The sequence below is a fragment of the Papilio machaon genome, chromosome 2 (genome assembly GCF_912999745.1).
Source record: "Papilio machaon chromosome 2, ilPapMach1.1, whole genome shotgun sequence".
In the NCBI taxonomy this organism is placed as follows: domain Eukaryota; kingdom Metazoa; phylum Arthropoda; class Insecta; order Lepidoptera; family Papilionidae; genus Papilio; species Papilio machaon.
Window position 1 is genome coordinate 6,538,957 of NC_059987.1, and position 14,438 is coordinate 6,553,394.

Consider the following 14,438-nt stretch of genomic DNA (forward strand, 5'->3'; position numbering starts at 1 on the left):
ACTAAATGCGCTTGTGAATAGCTAATGTAATATGAAATTGCTATATAATTAATTGTGTAATAACATCACCATCGCCAACGTTTAATTTTAACATATCCCGACCGATATGCCCTGAGAAAAACCGAACACAGCGCGGTATGGAGGCAGCTGGTTGACGCATAGGTCAAATCATTTCAAACTAATGAAGCATACGAAGAAGATACACACATATCCTTTCAAAAGAAAATTGCGCGCGTACGTGATTTCGCCCTGCATCTAAGAACAAGCAATCCAAAGATAATTGCTTTTCTTAAATGAAACAAACAGTCCAATAGGTCTTTGTAAGAAGTCTTCAATTAACAAATTAATAGAATTAATTATGGTTATTTTAATAATTATAGTTGACTGTCAATACCCGTGTATGTTTCGCGTGTGTGTACAATAATTTATTTGCTTAATACTAACTTATTTGCTACCATCAAAGATCAGGAAATGCTGTACACGATCAATCATTTTATGGTCTACGTAGCATTGAGTGCAATGACCATTGGCTATAGAATTGTAAATTATAAAGCTAATTTCGTCATAAACTATAAGTACAAATAAGTACCTTGAGTAATGAGTACGTACTTATTTGTACTTGTAACCATTTTAGAATGAAATAGACGTGCAGTAGACGTGCCAATGCAACTTATTACCAAGTTCGATCAAGTAGCTCACACTATAACTTTGTTATTATATTACTCAAGGTTAATGGGGTCAGAACCTTAACCGGAACTTATGTAGTAGGTAACTAACTTGAAACTAACAAATAAAAACTACGAACAAGATTTTTGTTGACAGCTCTACACTAAGCTAAGCTTTGAATAAGAATATTATATGTGTTTATTCTCATGTAACAATGATTAATTTCTTTTAATTTTTTATTTTAATTTACTAATCTGTTTATTTTTATTACGCAATCTTTTTGCTATAGGACTTGGTTACAATATAACAAAATATAGCGTAAAATGTGCGGTGTATCTGTTGTTTACAATATTTGGAACAAGTAATAAAAGTTAACAATTATACCAGACTAAAAAAAAACTTAAGTACAGTTTTGCGCGGTGCAACTAAACCGCGTTAAGGCGAATTGATTAACCTTCGCAAGGACTACCACTTTTCTTGCGACTGTTTTACTTTAATAATAGATTAAGTGCGCATAAATATAGTACAATAAGCTTGTTTGGGCCGGCAAGAAAGATGCGAGACCTTTTAGCCAATTTTATTTCTTGTAACGGCTCAAAGGCAAACTTGAACATGGCGGACTATAAATATTGTAGAGTTTTGATTTGGATTTTTTGCCTTTTTGCATAAATACAGCAAGTTGTTTACAAATGTTCTGTATGTCGTTACGACGTATTTCATTATATAAAGAGATCAAAAAGTGATATAACAAGACGAAATCCACTTGGACTATTGCATCAACTCAAAGCAATTATTAAATAGTCTCGAGAACTCTAGTATTGACCTTTTACTAATTTGTTTTATTTGAAAATAACAATTTGTTATCTTTACCGCGCAACAAAAAGTACTACAACGGGATTCGGAGTTTATTAGAATTATTATATATCAATCACATGGGTGAAAACCAGCATATTGACGTAAAATCAATATATAATTGTTAAATGAAAGAGATCTATATATATTATGATGTAAAATTACGAACAATTTAATTATAAAAACTAATCGCATAGTAATATTGTTTAAACTTTTCTGACACATTTTATAACTAAAAATTAAAAAAACGGCTACTCTCCCTAAAAAGGTTAAACTAGTTGGTGCCGACACCGGATGAGTTGTGCGTGAGTGTAACTTTTTTATTTCGTTTCATGATCAATGTTATAATAATTTTGTTTAGAGTTGACCATTGTAAATAAATAAAAAATCTAAACACAGCCAGCATTCCCATCAAGCATCCCATTCCCTCCTCCGTCAAATCCACTTCCAGCTATCCGCACAGGAGTAAAATTAGACCTACTACACACAAGCTTATTGTTATTAGTCGCATTGATAATAGATTTCGTTAAATTATTAACAGTTTTATTTGCACATTTCAATCAACATTGACCATTGAATGGCTTAATAAGGTTTGATAAATCTTGCTTTTCGATAAAGCACAGGAATCACTCACTTAAGGAATTTAAAAACCACGACATAAACTTTAGTACGTACAGTGGGTCTAGCACGAATATTTGTGATAATTGCCTTGGTATCGTCATCGTCAATTATGTCAATAATAGTATCAGATTTTTTGGGTACTTTACGCCCCCACAGTGTTGTTTTAACAATGTGTTATTAATTTATAAGGGCGCAGTTTCATTAGTCGTTAGCGCAAGTATGCGTGATGCGAGAGAATTCCTGTTTACGCATGCCACAGCGCTCGCATGCGAGACCTTTTCCATTAGTCTTTACCCCATATGCGGAGGCTCTTAAAATTGCGTCTTAAGAATTTGTGTACAATCAAATTAAAGATCCTAAAACGTATATTTCTTTCTTTAAATAAATTAAAACCTTGATTATAAACTCCGAACTTCATTCATGTCATTATCATTTTAATGGTATTATTAAAAGTAGATAAACGTAAGAATTGATGGAGAATAAATTAAATGGTTGGTATTTTATAATTACCGCAGAACTCAAGGTTTCTTAGTACACGGTCATGTACTTTGCGACGATAACTTGTTACTATTTGATGGATTATTGTTTGTTATTAAATTATCTTGATTGTGTTGTAATATCGGATTGTATTTTTGTAGTCACGATCATAGTAAGATTACTAATTTAGTTTTAGAGTAAAAGCAACCATCGAACCGGAAAGTTCGCTAGTCGGAGAGGCACCTTAAGAAGCAGAATAAACCAGAAAACGAAAATGTTTTTTTTATGTTTTTTTTTTCAGTAACTAATATAAAGAGAGAACTAAGACCAAGGAGATAAGAAAAAAAACAATAAATTCAACTGCATTTACTGTATTCGAGAAGAATGTATTACGAACGAACAGAACGTTTTTTCGGTTTTCATAAATGTTAAGGTACAGAGGAGCTGCAAAGGAGCAAGTAGCAATTTTTATCTCTGTTTGTTCTCATACAGTCAGTAACGATTAAGTTAAAAGTGACTTGAGTGATTCTGTTTAAAGAATTGTGGGACTGGAAACGCACTTACGCATTTCTTATCAAAACAAATGTAAACGCCTACGCATAGACCGCGATGCAATTCGTGGTTTTCCCCTGTGCCCGCTGGCAACAGAAGGCTAAAACGCCGGATATGTGAAGCGTGACGACATTAGAAGCGGATATTTACGTGTACCTCAACACAATTCATAATCTTTTATAATAAAATAAATATAATATAAATATAAAAAAGTTGTAGGAAAACAAGAAACGAAAGAAACATGTAGAGGACATTTTCGTTACATAATAAAGACCGGCATTTCAAAATAAACAGTATGTTTAGCAAACAAAGTATTTGGCATAATCTAAACAAATAGGTCATTTTTATTGAACAATTAATTTTAAAACAATGTTCTTGTTTTGCATATTTTTTTTATTTAAAACAAGTATAACTGGTTACGCTGGAAACCTTTGTTTTTTATTTTTTAAAAATTGAATGGGTTCGGATTGCCTGTGATTTGCATATCTATGGTTTATATAAAAAGATTTTACTATTAAGATATACGGTTACCTCTTATTCTTAACGTTAAACTTTTATCATATGTGTTTGATTTATGTTTGTTGAATCAAATTGAAGGCTTCTTTCATTGATCTAAATGTCCTTCTAACATGTTATTTTCTAGTTATATCTGTTTAAAAATAACGAACAATTGCCTAATTTATTTTATTATTCATCAGCTCTTTTTTATTGGACCTGCGTTTATAGTTCGTAGAGTGCGTTACATCTATAAGTTTGTAGCATTTCGGTAATCTCTATAAGCCCGAAATTGTGGTTTAAATTGAAAAGGAAAAATTGTGAGTTTTGAACACTGATCTCTACAAATGAATAGGCGATTGCTTGGCAATATGACAGCTTTTGCTTTGTTCCGATTTAAACGCGGCTGTTGATGTTACGTGAAAGTTAATTCTATCTATAATATTAGTTGATAGCCACACCACCGCTAAAAACCGCTACCATCAGCGCCAAAATGGCGAAAATAAAATATTCGCAAAATACTACTTCTAATAGCCAATCCATTTACAGAGGTCAGTGGTTTTAAGTTATCGTACACAATATGTCATGTCTGGGAATTCACATACGTGTTTAGTAATGCACGTAACGCCCTACAATCAAAATGCATAAACATGTGTTGCACATTTATTAAGCATAGCTATTAAATAAGGAATATTGTCACTTTCCTACAATATTCGATCAAATACAAGGAAAAACATGGGCGGAAAGTACCTGATGCCATAATTTTAGTTACGCACTCATGTTAAAATAATTCTCTATGGTCTGAAATCCCGATACTGTTCTGACGCACAAAGGAATCATCAAATATAAGTTTAATTACTGTCTCGTGCTATTTCGTCTCGTTTTTTAAATCCAGCACCTTTTTAATCAACATAAGTACAACTTGTAAGGAAAACATTTGAAAAACAAATTTAGAAAAAAAATGTGCACTTCTTTTTATTTTATAGTATAAATGAGGAAGCGACCATCTGAATCAATTGTTTGTCATATATGTAATCGGTTAACCTCATATAATCGGTTAACCTCATCAAAAAGTACCGAATGGGTTATCATGAAATACAAATATCAACAGATGTCCACTATTGGATTTCGGACTTTCACAAGAGTCCCTAAAATCTATATCTTGGCCAAAAATTAACACATAATTTTAAAGTCTGTGGCTATGCAAATACGACGCCAGCCGATAATCCAGGTGCGGGAAGGGGAGTAGTAAAAATTATTATTTTCTTCAAAGAGAATGTTTTTCATCATGGTCAAAATGTTAATGAAATACTGACAAGTAGTTTGAGTTTCCAAAATTTATACACCTACTTTAATTTTTTTCGAATATCTAGAGGTTCGGCAGGAGGATTTTCCTACTTTGCATTGAGCTCGCCTGTCTGCGGACGTATCCTAATAGCTGCTGCTTTGACATGAGCGTGAGGCATACATTATCACTGTATTAGTTTAATCATCAGCCCCAATGCGGCGTATTTAATGTTATAGGGCTGTTCAGACTCCGAGAATACAGTGTGCGGTCGACGTTTGTCCGCGCCGCACGTCAAATTGCTAAATCGGCCTTCGGGTCGTAATACGACAATCACTCGCATACATTCAGTCCTTTTATTACGTAGCTAACTTGTAGTATTTAATTGTAATTCCTAAGCTGAAGTGATATTTGAAAGTGATATTTTTTGTTATATTTTAATAGTTTTAATATAAAATAGTAAAATGGAGACGTACAAATTAATATTAGTTTTAGCCGCTGTGATTATTGAAGGGTAAGTTTTTAATTTATATTTATTTGAGAATTCAGTAAAAAATGTTCTTAAGTATTAATAAAAATGTCATATATGTAGATCAGTCATGAAAAAGTTAAGTTTTACCATCCTTCAAATATTTCAGAATGTCCATCTTACTGAAAAATATTATTGCATTTGCATAACAAAATGATATTTGCTTTGAACGTGTATTACACAAAATAAATAAATTATCGCTATTAACTTTAACTATAAGTGGCTTCTTCATGCTAATTTTACAATAACCAAATACATACCCACTTTGTAATGTCGTTCTTACAAATGGTCTTATTGAATTAAGTTGTAGAGGACACGACACAAAAGATAGTACAAACGAACATGTCTTGGACAAAAATTGAAGGACAATATATTTACTGTGATCAAGTAAAATAGAGATGGACATTATGCAAGTAAAGACGCGATAGAAAAGGAAATTTAATACATCAAACGCTAGAAAATTCGAACCAAAAACGGAAAAATACACATTATTTAAACAGAAGTCATTTAATTCTAAGTTATAGTGTTTCATTGATAATCTGATCTCTATATCCATGACCTAGAGCAATTCGCAAAGGTTGATAATTTCACATTTTAACGCCCTTTCAATTGTATTAAAACTAATCCTGTTATTGGAACTGCAAGTTCTTGTCTATAACATTTGTATCTTATCATTTAATATCAAATGGAAATCATTGTCACCTTTTGCATTGTTCAGTACCACTTTCTGTAATCTTTCCTTATAGTTTTGTGTTATTCAGAAGATATATTAGCAATGCATTTTATTTTTATTAGTTAGTAGTCGATGTTCATTAAGCCCGCTTTCCTTCTTTGAAAGTTTTTAAACAATCGCACATTAGCCATCATACGTTATACAATGCATCCATATTTACATTAGCGTAGGATCAGCATAGGACGTCGGTGGTTCAGGGGTTAAGCACTTGACTTGTAATCTTCAGGTCTTGGGTACGAATCCCGCCATGAACCAAAGGATTTTTCGATTTTTGATTTACATATTATTTACCCGATTTTCTTACGATGAAAGAAAACATTTTGATGCAATATCTGCTAAGAAATTTAAAGATATTTGCGAACTCCTAACTTAGGGTCTCGGTGCCTCGGTGGGGACGTATAGTGAATTGATGATGATAATGATTATTTACATATTTCAATCCGATTAAGAGTTCCTGGAATTAGTGTTCAAACAAATAAATTCTTCCGATGAAAATTAATATAAGTATTGACGGATTAAAAAACTAAAATAATTTTAAATTCTTACAATGACTAAAGTTCATTTCAGACTCTGCTATTGCTATGTATTCGTGTAGCTGTGCAAGACCAGTTCACTGCTGTTCGTAGTTTTTTTAATTTATTCTTAAGTCTTATATTTCTTTTATTGTATTATAAATTTTAAAACGGATTTTTTATTTGCGTTATTTAAAACGACCAATTCGTGCAACAGATGTTGTTGTGCTGTTATCTACCACTGTAAAAAGTAATATATTAATGTAAATTACAATAATGATAACATCAATTTGTTTTTCGTAGTATTTAATGGTTAAAAATCGGATCGATACATTTTCTTCATAAAAATATGGTATATTTCAAATTACATCTTGATAACTTTTTTGAAACGAGGTGAACATTTGTTGATGATTTACAAAAACTAATGACATATCCTTATTTATACAAAATCATTGACAATAAATACTTATGATAATGAATATTTTGAAGAACACAAGGCAATCAACATGTCGAATTTTAAATTGCTATTCAAAAATTTGAAGGCCTTCTAAGGCGTTTTGCATAACCAATTGTGTAATAAATTGTAAAAGATGATATGTTTTTAAGAAAATGTAGCTCAAACAAATTGATACAATGCCTAAGATTTGTTTGAGAACCGACCCGCCTTCCAAACTACAGTGTTAGTGTAAATTTCGAACTTTTCCCTGCGGTGGGTAGTCACAGTATTTTACTCTTCTAAACTTCCAATACATCTCTATATAACCGTTATAATTTGAATACATTACTAATTAATAAATTATTTAAAGTTATAGGTATTTAATTGTCGTCGGTTTATATAGGTCCCTACCGAGAGGCTCGAGCTTACTCTACATATTAGGGACGTAAACACAAATAACAATAACGATAAGTAACTGTGCTTCCTTCATCAGGGTGCATTACTATAAAACTATTATAAGGTCTTCAATATCAGAAAGACTTACACATAAAAATTAATAGGATGTTTATAATTATTTTTCATTAGTCTCGGACTGCACAGATAATTAAATTTTGTAACGATTAATTATTGTTATAATTTATTTTACTCTTTGTCTATTATATAAACATTCCATCGGAAGACCGAAAAAACTATGGGACGTACTATGTAAAAAAAGTTTATTCCGAAGTTAGTCAGTTCAGATATGACGGCTGATAGAAATACATTTATGAAATATGAAAAGTGGCACATGGTCCGATATTATTTTATATCACAAAAACATCAACAACAATCTTTAGATTAATAAAATTTGAAATTAAAAAAAAATAACTCTAAAATTAGTTGGCATTACGTTGCTTAGTAAATCTCTTTAGACAGGAAAAAATCTTAATGTGCATTATTACCGTGAAATTCTTAACAAAGTTGTTAAAGCGAGACATTATCCGAGGACAAATTTTATACCTCTGTGTCTAGGTTCTTTTGCGATACTTTTTCCGCAAAAGGGCCAATCGGTAGAAGGTTTTCCTTACGGAAGTGAGTACGCCCTGTACGAGCTTTGACAGTGACAATGATCGCGTAAGACCTTTGTATAAAATACATTGTAAATGTATAAATAAATATTTACGTTTTTATCACATGTTTTGAAATCTTAGATGATAAGCCGTCTATTTTACTTATTTCTATTAAGTATATCAAATGTAAAATATTTGCAAGTTTATAAACATAAGATATACGTCTAGATGGAGTGTTTCAATTTTTTTGAGATATAAATGTAATAGAAATTTATTGGCGCTTAATTCGTCGAACGACAGGTTTAAGAGGAAATCAAAAGGGCAGATTAAAAATTAACAAAACTCGACGAATGAAGTCTTTTTGTTCAGTCACGCTGTAGTTTTATTGATTTAGTCACGTGGCAGATAGCAGGTAGGATTCCTTTCTTATGACAGAAGACCTTGGGCATAACATGACTGACCACGAGTTCATATATCTCAACAATCCACTAAGAAATGGTACATTTCCTATCTTTTAAAAGAGGTAAGGATAAGATACTGGTCTTATCGTCTTATTGCACTTTACACTGTATCATTTATAAAAAAAAATACAGAAATGTCTTTTAAATCCAGTTATTTTGCTGTTTTTATGATTCTTTAATAAAAAGTAAAAGCTGTAGTGCAGTAAAAGAAAGCAACATCATCTTTACTTATAGCATTAACTTTAGATAAAGAAGATTTATAAAAGACTTCACAAAACAAATTGAGGACATTTTAACATTTTACACAAGCTAAAGTGATAACGTAATTTCATTTTATTGCACTTTTGGAATGTCGCTGAATACTGAATACGAGCTAAATGCATGTTTACTTTGTATTTCATTCCTCGAGTTTGGTGTCTGAAGTTTAATAATACTTTAATCACCAGATTAATATAAGTCACAAATGAATGGTTAGAATCTGGAAGAATTATAGTGGTACAAATTATGCATTTACACGTAATGACGTTAAAGAACATGAACACTTTAAATTGTAGGAACGCATAGTTGAGGTGCAATTGTTAAGGCTAGATATAATGTGGAAAAACTTGAGTCGTTTCCTTATTTAGCTACCAAGGTCATTGTTTCCTTTGCAAAATAGTGCATTATCTCGTACTACGTTTGATACGTATGGTGACAAATTAGCAGAATATTACAGAATACAGACATTATTGTTGATGTGTAGTTAGTGAAAAAAGGGTTTACGTTAACACAATTTACGAACGTTAACGAAAACGAGGTATCCTGCTGTAACAAGGTCTCAAGAAGCTGAACTCTTTGGAAAAAATGATATTTGAAAAAGAGGGTACTTCGCTTGCACTTTGAAAGCGAGACGTCAAACACCTTATTCCATCCCGTGTACTTACAATGCGAAGTTAATGTACAATATGATATGCTTACGTATAAAATGTTTGTTATGCTAAATCCTTTGATTGTAGTAAAACACCTGTAACAAAGAAGGTCGTTATGCTTTACTCATATTAAAATCTCGTGCATTATTGTCACCGGTTTTTATAGCCATACTTAAGCTATTTAAATATGTTGGTAGTTAATATTTCGATTTAAATGTAATTTATTGTACATTTTTCCAGACATGCAGCGATGATCAACTTGGCTGGCGGTCCAAAGTCGAATTACACTTTTCCTAAAAACTTCCTATTTGGTGTGTCCACTGCAGCTGCACAAATAGAAGGAGCTTGGAATGAAGACGGTAAGAGTTTTTAATGAAAAGAAATAAATGGATTATAATCCTACTGATAGCTTACTTTTTACTAATAATATTACTTTATAATAAATGGGAAAGATGAATGAATGTTATATTTCTTGATAGATTTTGTATTGGTTAGGAATACACCTGCCCGAAGCTTAAAATGAACTTGGCACCGCCGTGATAAAAACCTGTTATACTACATAAATTTTGATAACTTGAACATTTTGTCCTTCTATTTTTTGTTTTTGTACTAAAAAATCAGCCTTGCTTTGAATATGAATACTTAATTATTAGTTTCGTTATAAATTAAAAAAAAAAATTGTAAATTCAAAAAAAAAAAATGTAAATTGGCCAAAATATAAAATAAAAACCAAATCATAACAACGTAATCATAACATTGAAAAAAAATATCATACTAGCTTTTGCCCGCGACTCCGTCCGCGAAATTTAAAAAAACTTTACAAGTGTGTTGTATGTGTTCTTTCAGTCTATGTTCTACATCTGTGCCAAATTTCATCAAGTTCTGGAGATACCTTCAAACAAACATCCATCCATCCATCTAAACTTTAGCATTTCTAACATTAGTGAGATTTATTCCATACTTGCTATCGCCCGAGGCTCCGTCCGCGCGGAATTAAGTAGCCTATGTGCTCTACCAGACAGAAATTTCATCAAGATCCATTCCGGAGATACCTACTAACAAATATCCATCCATCCAAACTTTCGCATTTATAATATTAGTAAGATATTATACAGTTTATGGAATATCGTCAGTTTAAATTAAACATTAATAAGCATTTTCATTTTTCAGGTAAATCTGAGAGTATATGGGATCACTTAATCCACACAAATCCTAGTTTTGTTAAAGACGGTTCTAATGCGGACGTAGCGGCGGATTCCTACCATTTGTATAAGAGAGACGCTGAAATGGTCCACGAACTGGGCGTAGATATATACAGATTTTCAATATCATGGCCCAGGGTGTTACCTACAGGGCTCGCAAATTTTGTCAACCCTTTAGGCATTCAGTATTATAAAAACTTGATTGATGAACTTTTAAAGTACAATATTACGCCTATGGTTACGATATACCATTGGGATTTGCCACAGAAGCTTCAAGATATTGGAGGCTGGACGAATGCACATATAGTCGATTACTTTACTGATTACGCGAAGGTGTTGTTTGACAATTTTGGTGATAAAGTAAAATACTGGGTGACATTTAATGAGCCGATGCAGACTTGCCTGGAAGGCTACGGCGGTACCTACAGAGCTCCAGCATTAAACCGCCACGGTGTTGCGGAGTACTTATGTACGCATAATCTGTTGAAGGCTCACGCGAGTGTCTACCATTTGTTCGATACGAATTATAGGTCACTTAATGGAGGTAATTAGAAAAATATTTTAGTTGATACTGTAAGAATTTAAACTCTGAGGGTAAAAATTTTAGTCAGTTCAGTAAAAAATCAATAGCCTTACCCCTGCTGAAACTACTTTAATGAAAAATAATAGCTTTGTATTATTTTGCGAATATTTCTGTGCAGTGGAATTAATTTTAATAAGCGACATTATATTAAGAGATATTAAATCCTTTCACTTTTCAGGTAAAATTGGAATGTCGCTGGATTCTAATTGGGCAGAACCCAAAACTAACTCACCGAGGGACAGGGAAGCGGCCGAATTATATTTAAAAACACATGTAAGTTGTTTTGTTTTATTTATCACCTCGATGTTGCCAATTTAAAGTTCTATTAAAATATTAACAAATACCTACTAATAATAAATACGAAGGTATTATTTTTAACTTAATAAAACAACGAAATATGATGAAAATGTTGGTGTAATTTTGAATAACTGAAGGTTATTATGGATTTTCAATTCATTTATCCTGCATCCTTTTGTGCGACCTTCATTTATCATATGGACAAGGTTACGACCACGATATTACTTTGAGTTTTCACTGCAGACAATTTAGACTTAATTTTTTATGTCTCATTTTATTTGAAAAAAAAAGATGACGATATGTTTACATGCAACTTTTTCGAACATTATTTTTTTTTGCATATACTTTATAAATGGAAATTACAATTTTAAGTGTAATGCAATGCTATAAAATATTTAAAAAGTTATGACAAGGCCTGTTGTAATATCTTATATACAGAATAAAGTAATAATTGTTTCGATTCGAACGGGGAATTGGAAAACCAGATTTACGTTGCAACTGCCGCATACTTTTGTGCACCGACCAAAGAACACCTATTTAACAATGCAATAGTTTCACGACATTACCAGACTTAAAAACTCTGTTTATATTTGTATATCAAATTGCAATCATAATTATATTGAACGTTTCGTAATATTTGGAAACTGCAACTGTCGGTCAGTTGCAGTCATTAAGATTATTATGTTAATTAACTTAAATAATTTTCAAATGTAACTTCTATGCTTAGCTTGTATGTGAATACAAAAAGATTAACGCGTGATGTAAAAGAGAATAAAATTAACTTGTAGCATGTTTTCTTTACTTTATAGGTAGGATGGTATGCGCATCCCGTATATTCAGCTGAAGGCAACTATCCTCCAGAGCTCATAAAACTTGTAGATGAGAAGAGTCGACTTCAAAATTACACCCGCTCACGTTTGCCTAAGTTTACACCAGAAGAAGTTGCCTTTATCCGAGGTACTGCTGACTTCTTCGGTCTGAATCATTATACAACGTATCTTCTTAGTATGGCTGACAAGGAAGTAGGAGCTATACCGTCCCATGAAAACGACGTAGGCATTGTTAGAGTACAAGATCCAAAATGGCCTTCGAAATCTTCGTCCTCTTGGTTGAAGGTGAGAACATTTAATATTATTCAAATAACTGTTAATGTTTTTTATCATAGAGGATTATTAAGAATCTTGAGGTCACATTGACTGCAGTTTGCCGAGCTTAAATAACGTACTAAATATACATCAGGTGTTGATAATTTTATATAATTGCACATTTATTATCTTGCGCCATTGTAGAGATAATTTGAGATACAACTGTGTTGATTCGCACAAATGCATTGCCTTGTTATGTGCAGATCTTAGTTGCGATCTTATCCTTTTTGTTATTGTTAATAGTGATATTAACCAGGTTTACATTTTTCGTGTCAATGGCATTGCATTGTACAAATGACTTTACGATAACTACAATGTTGGAAATACCGCCCGTTAAATTCCGGTTTTCCTTAATTGTAGACCTCATTTTAATTCAATTTTACAAATCTATCAACGTTAAAACTATCGTCGTTGGAACATTTATTTAGATCTTCTAGTAAAGTCGAGGCCATGTTAATTAACCCACTAAAACAGTTTAGTAAAAAGTCTATGCTCATTGTGGAAGTATGACATATCTACATGGATAGTATACAGTAACAGTACTTGGAAATGATAATGGGACAGGCTCTAGCCATTGAATACTGGTGTAGTGAGGGTCAATGTTGGTCGTGGCCAAGGCGGAGTTTTACCGACCAGTTTGGTAAAATGCTCAAGATTAAGAACGGTATTAAGAGCTCGTGATGCGCATGTGTTGTTAAATTTGTTTTCTTTAAGGTCGTACCATTTGGTTTCCGACGTCTGCTCAAATGGATCAGTAAAACTTATAATAACGTACCGATTATCGTGACTGAGAATGGGTACGCGGACTTCAGCGGTATTGACGACGCGGCGCGAGTATCGTACTATAGCCACTACCTGAACGCGCTACTGCACGCTATCCACGAAGACCATAGTAACGTGCACGGCTATTTCGCGTGGAGTTTGATGGATAACTTCGAATGGGATGACGGTTACGTGTAAGTATTTTTCATTATTGTTGCAAACCTTAAGACAAGATATTTTATTACTTTAGTACTGTCGTCTCAAATTATACTTTTTGACAATTTCGGTCTAGACAAACGAGGAAAAGCGTGACAATGTAAGAAAATATAAATTTTAATTCTAGAATTTTTAAAGTTGAAATCTTATTATATAATTTTTTTTGTTTTTTTATGATCACAAAAAATGGCATAAAATATACAAAAACTCATCAAGCATATCATCATTACTGTAGTCTGTATTGTGTTGTTTTTTCCCCTTATGTTGCTATTCCAAAATATCATTGTCTCCGTTCAAAAATAAGTGGGATAAGGTATATGAAATAAAACACAGAAATGTGTCAAAACCGCGTTATAATTTTCACTCTGGTCATGATATTGTAAATGCATTTGCAGGTCCCGCTTCGGTCTTTATCTGGTTGATTTCAAGAGTCCTAACAAGACGCGGACGGCGAAGCACTCGGCCAAGCTGTACGCCAGCGTGGTGGCGTCGCGCGGCCTGCCGCCAGACTACGACCCCGAGGACTTCACCGCCTTCTCCGGCGCCAGCCTCCTCATGCCCACCGTCCTGCCACTCATACCTCTATACAGGCTAATGGTGTAACCTTCGTCAGCGCTAGTTATTTTTGTATATAAAACGCTAAGTACGTATGTAAAA

General features: G+C 32.8%; 1 protein-coding gene across 1 annotated transcript; it reads left to right on the forward strand.

The window, feature by feature from the left end:
- Positions 1 to 5,430: 5,430 nt before the first annotated feature.
- On the forward strand, positions 5,431 to 14,418 carry LOC106714425 (myrosinase 1; the record flags this gene model as incomplete). The annotated part of the gene is made up of 7 exons (XM_014507472.2): positions 5,431 to 5,462; positions 9,817 to 9,935; positions 10,747 to 11,322; positions 11,540 to 11,634; positions 12,468 to 12,773; positions 13,518 to 13,759; positions 14,177 to 14,418. Coding segments are annotated over 7 exons (1,578 nt in total), but the record flags the coding sequence as incomplete, so codon positions are not given.
- Between the last annotated feature and the right edge of the window lie 20 nt (positions 14,419 to 14,438).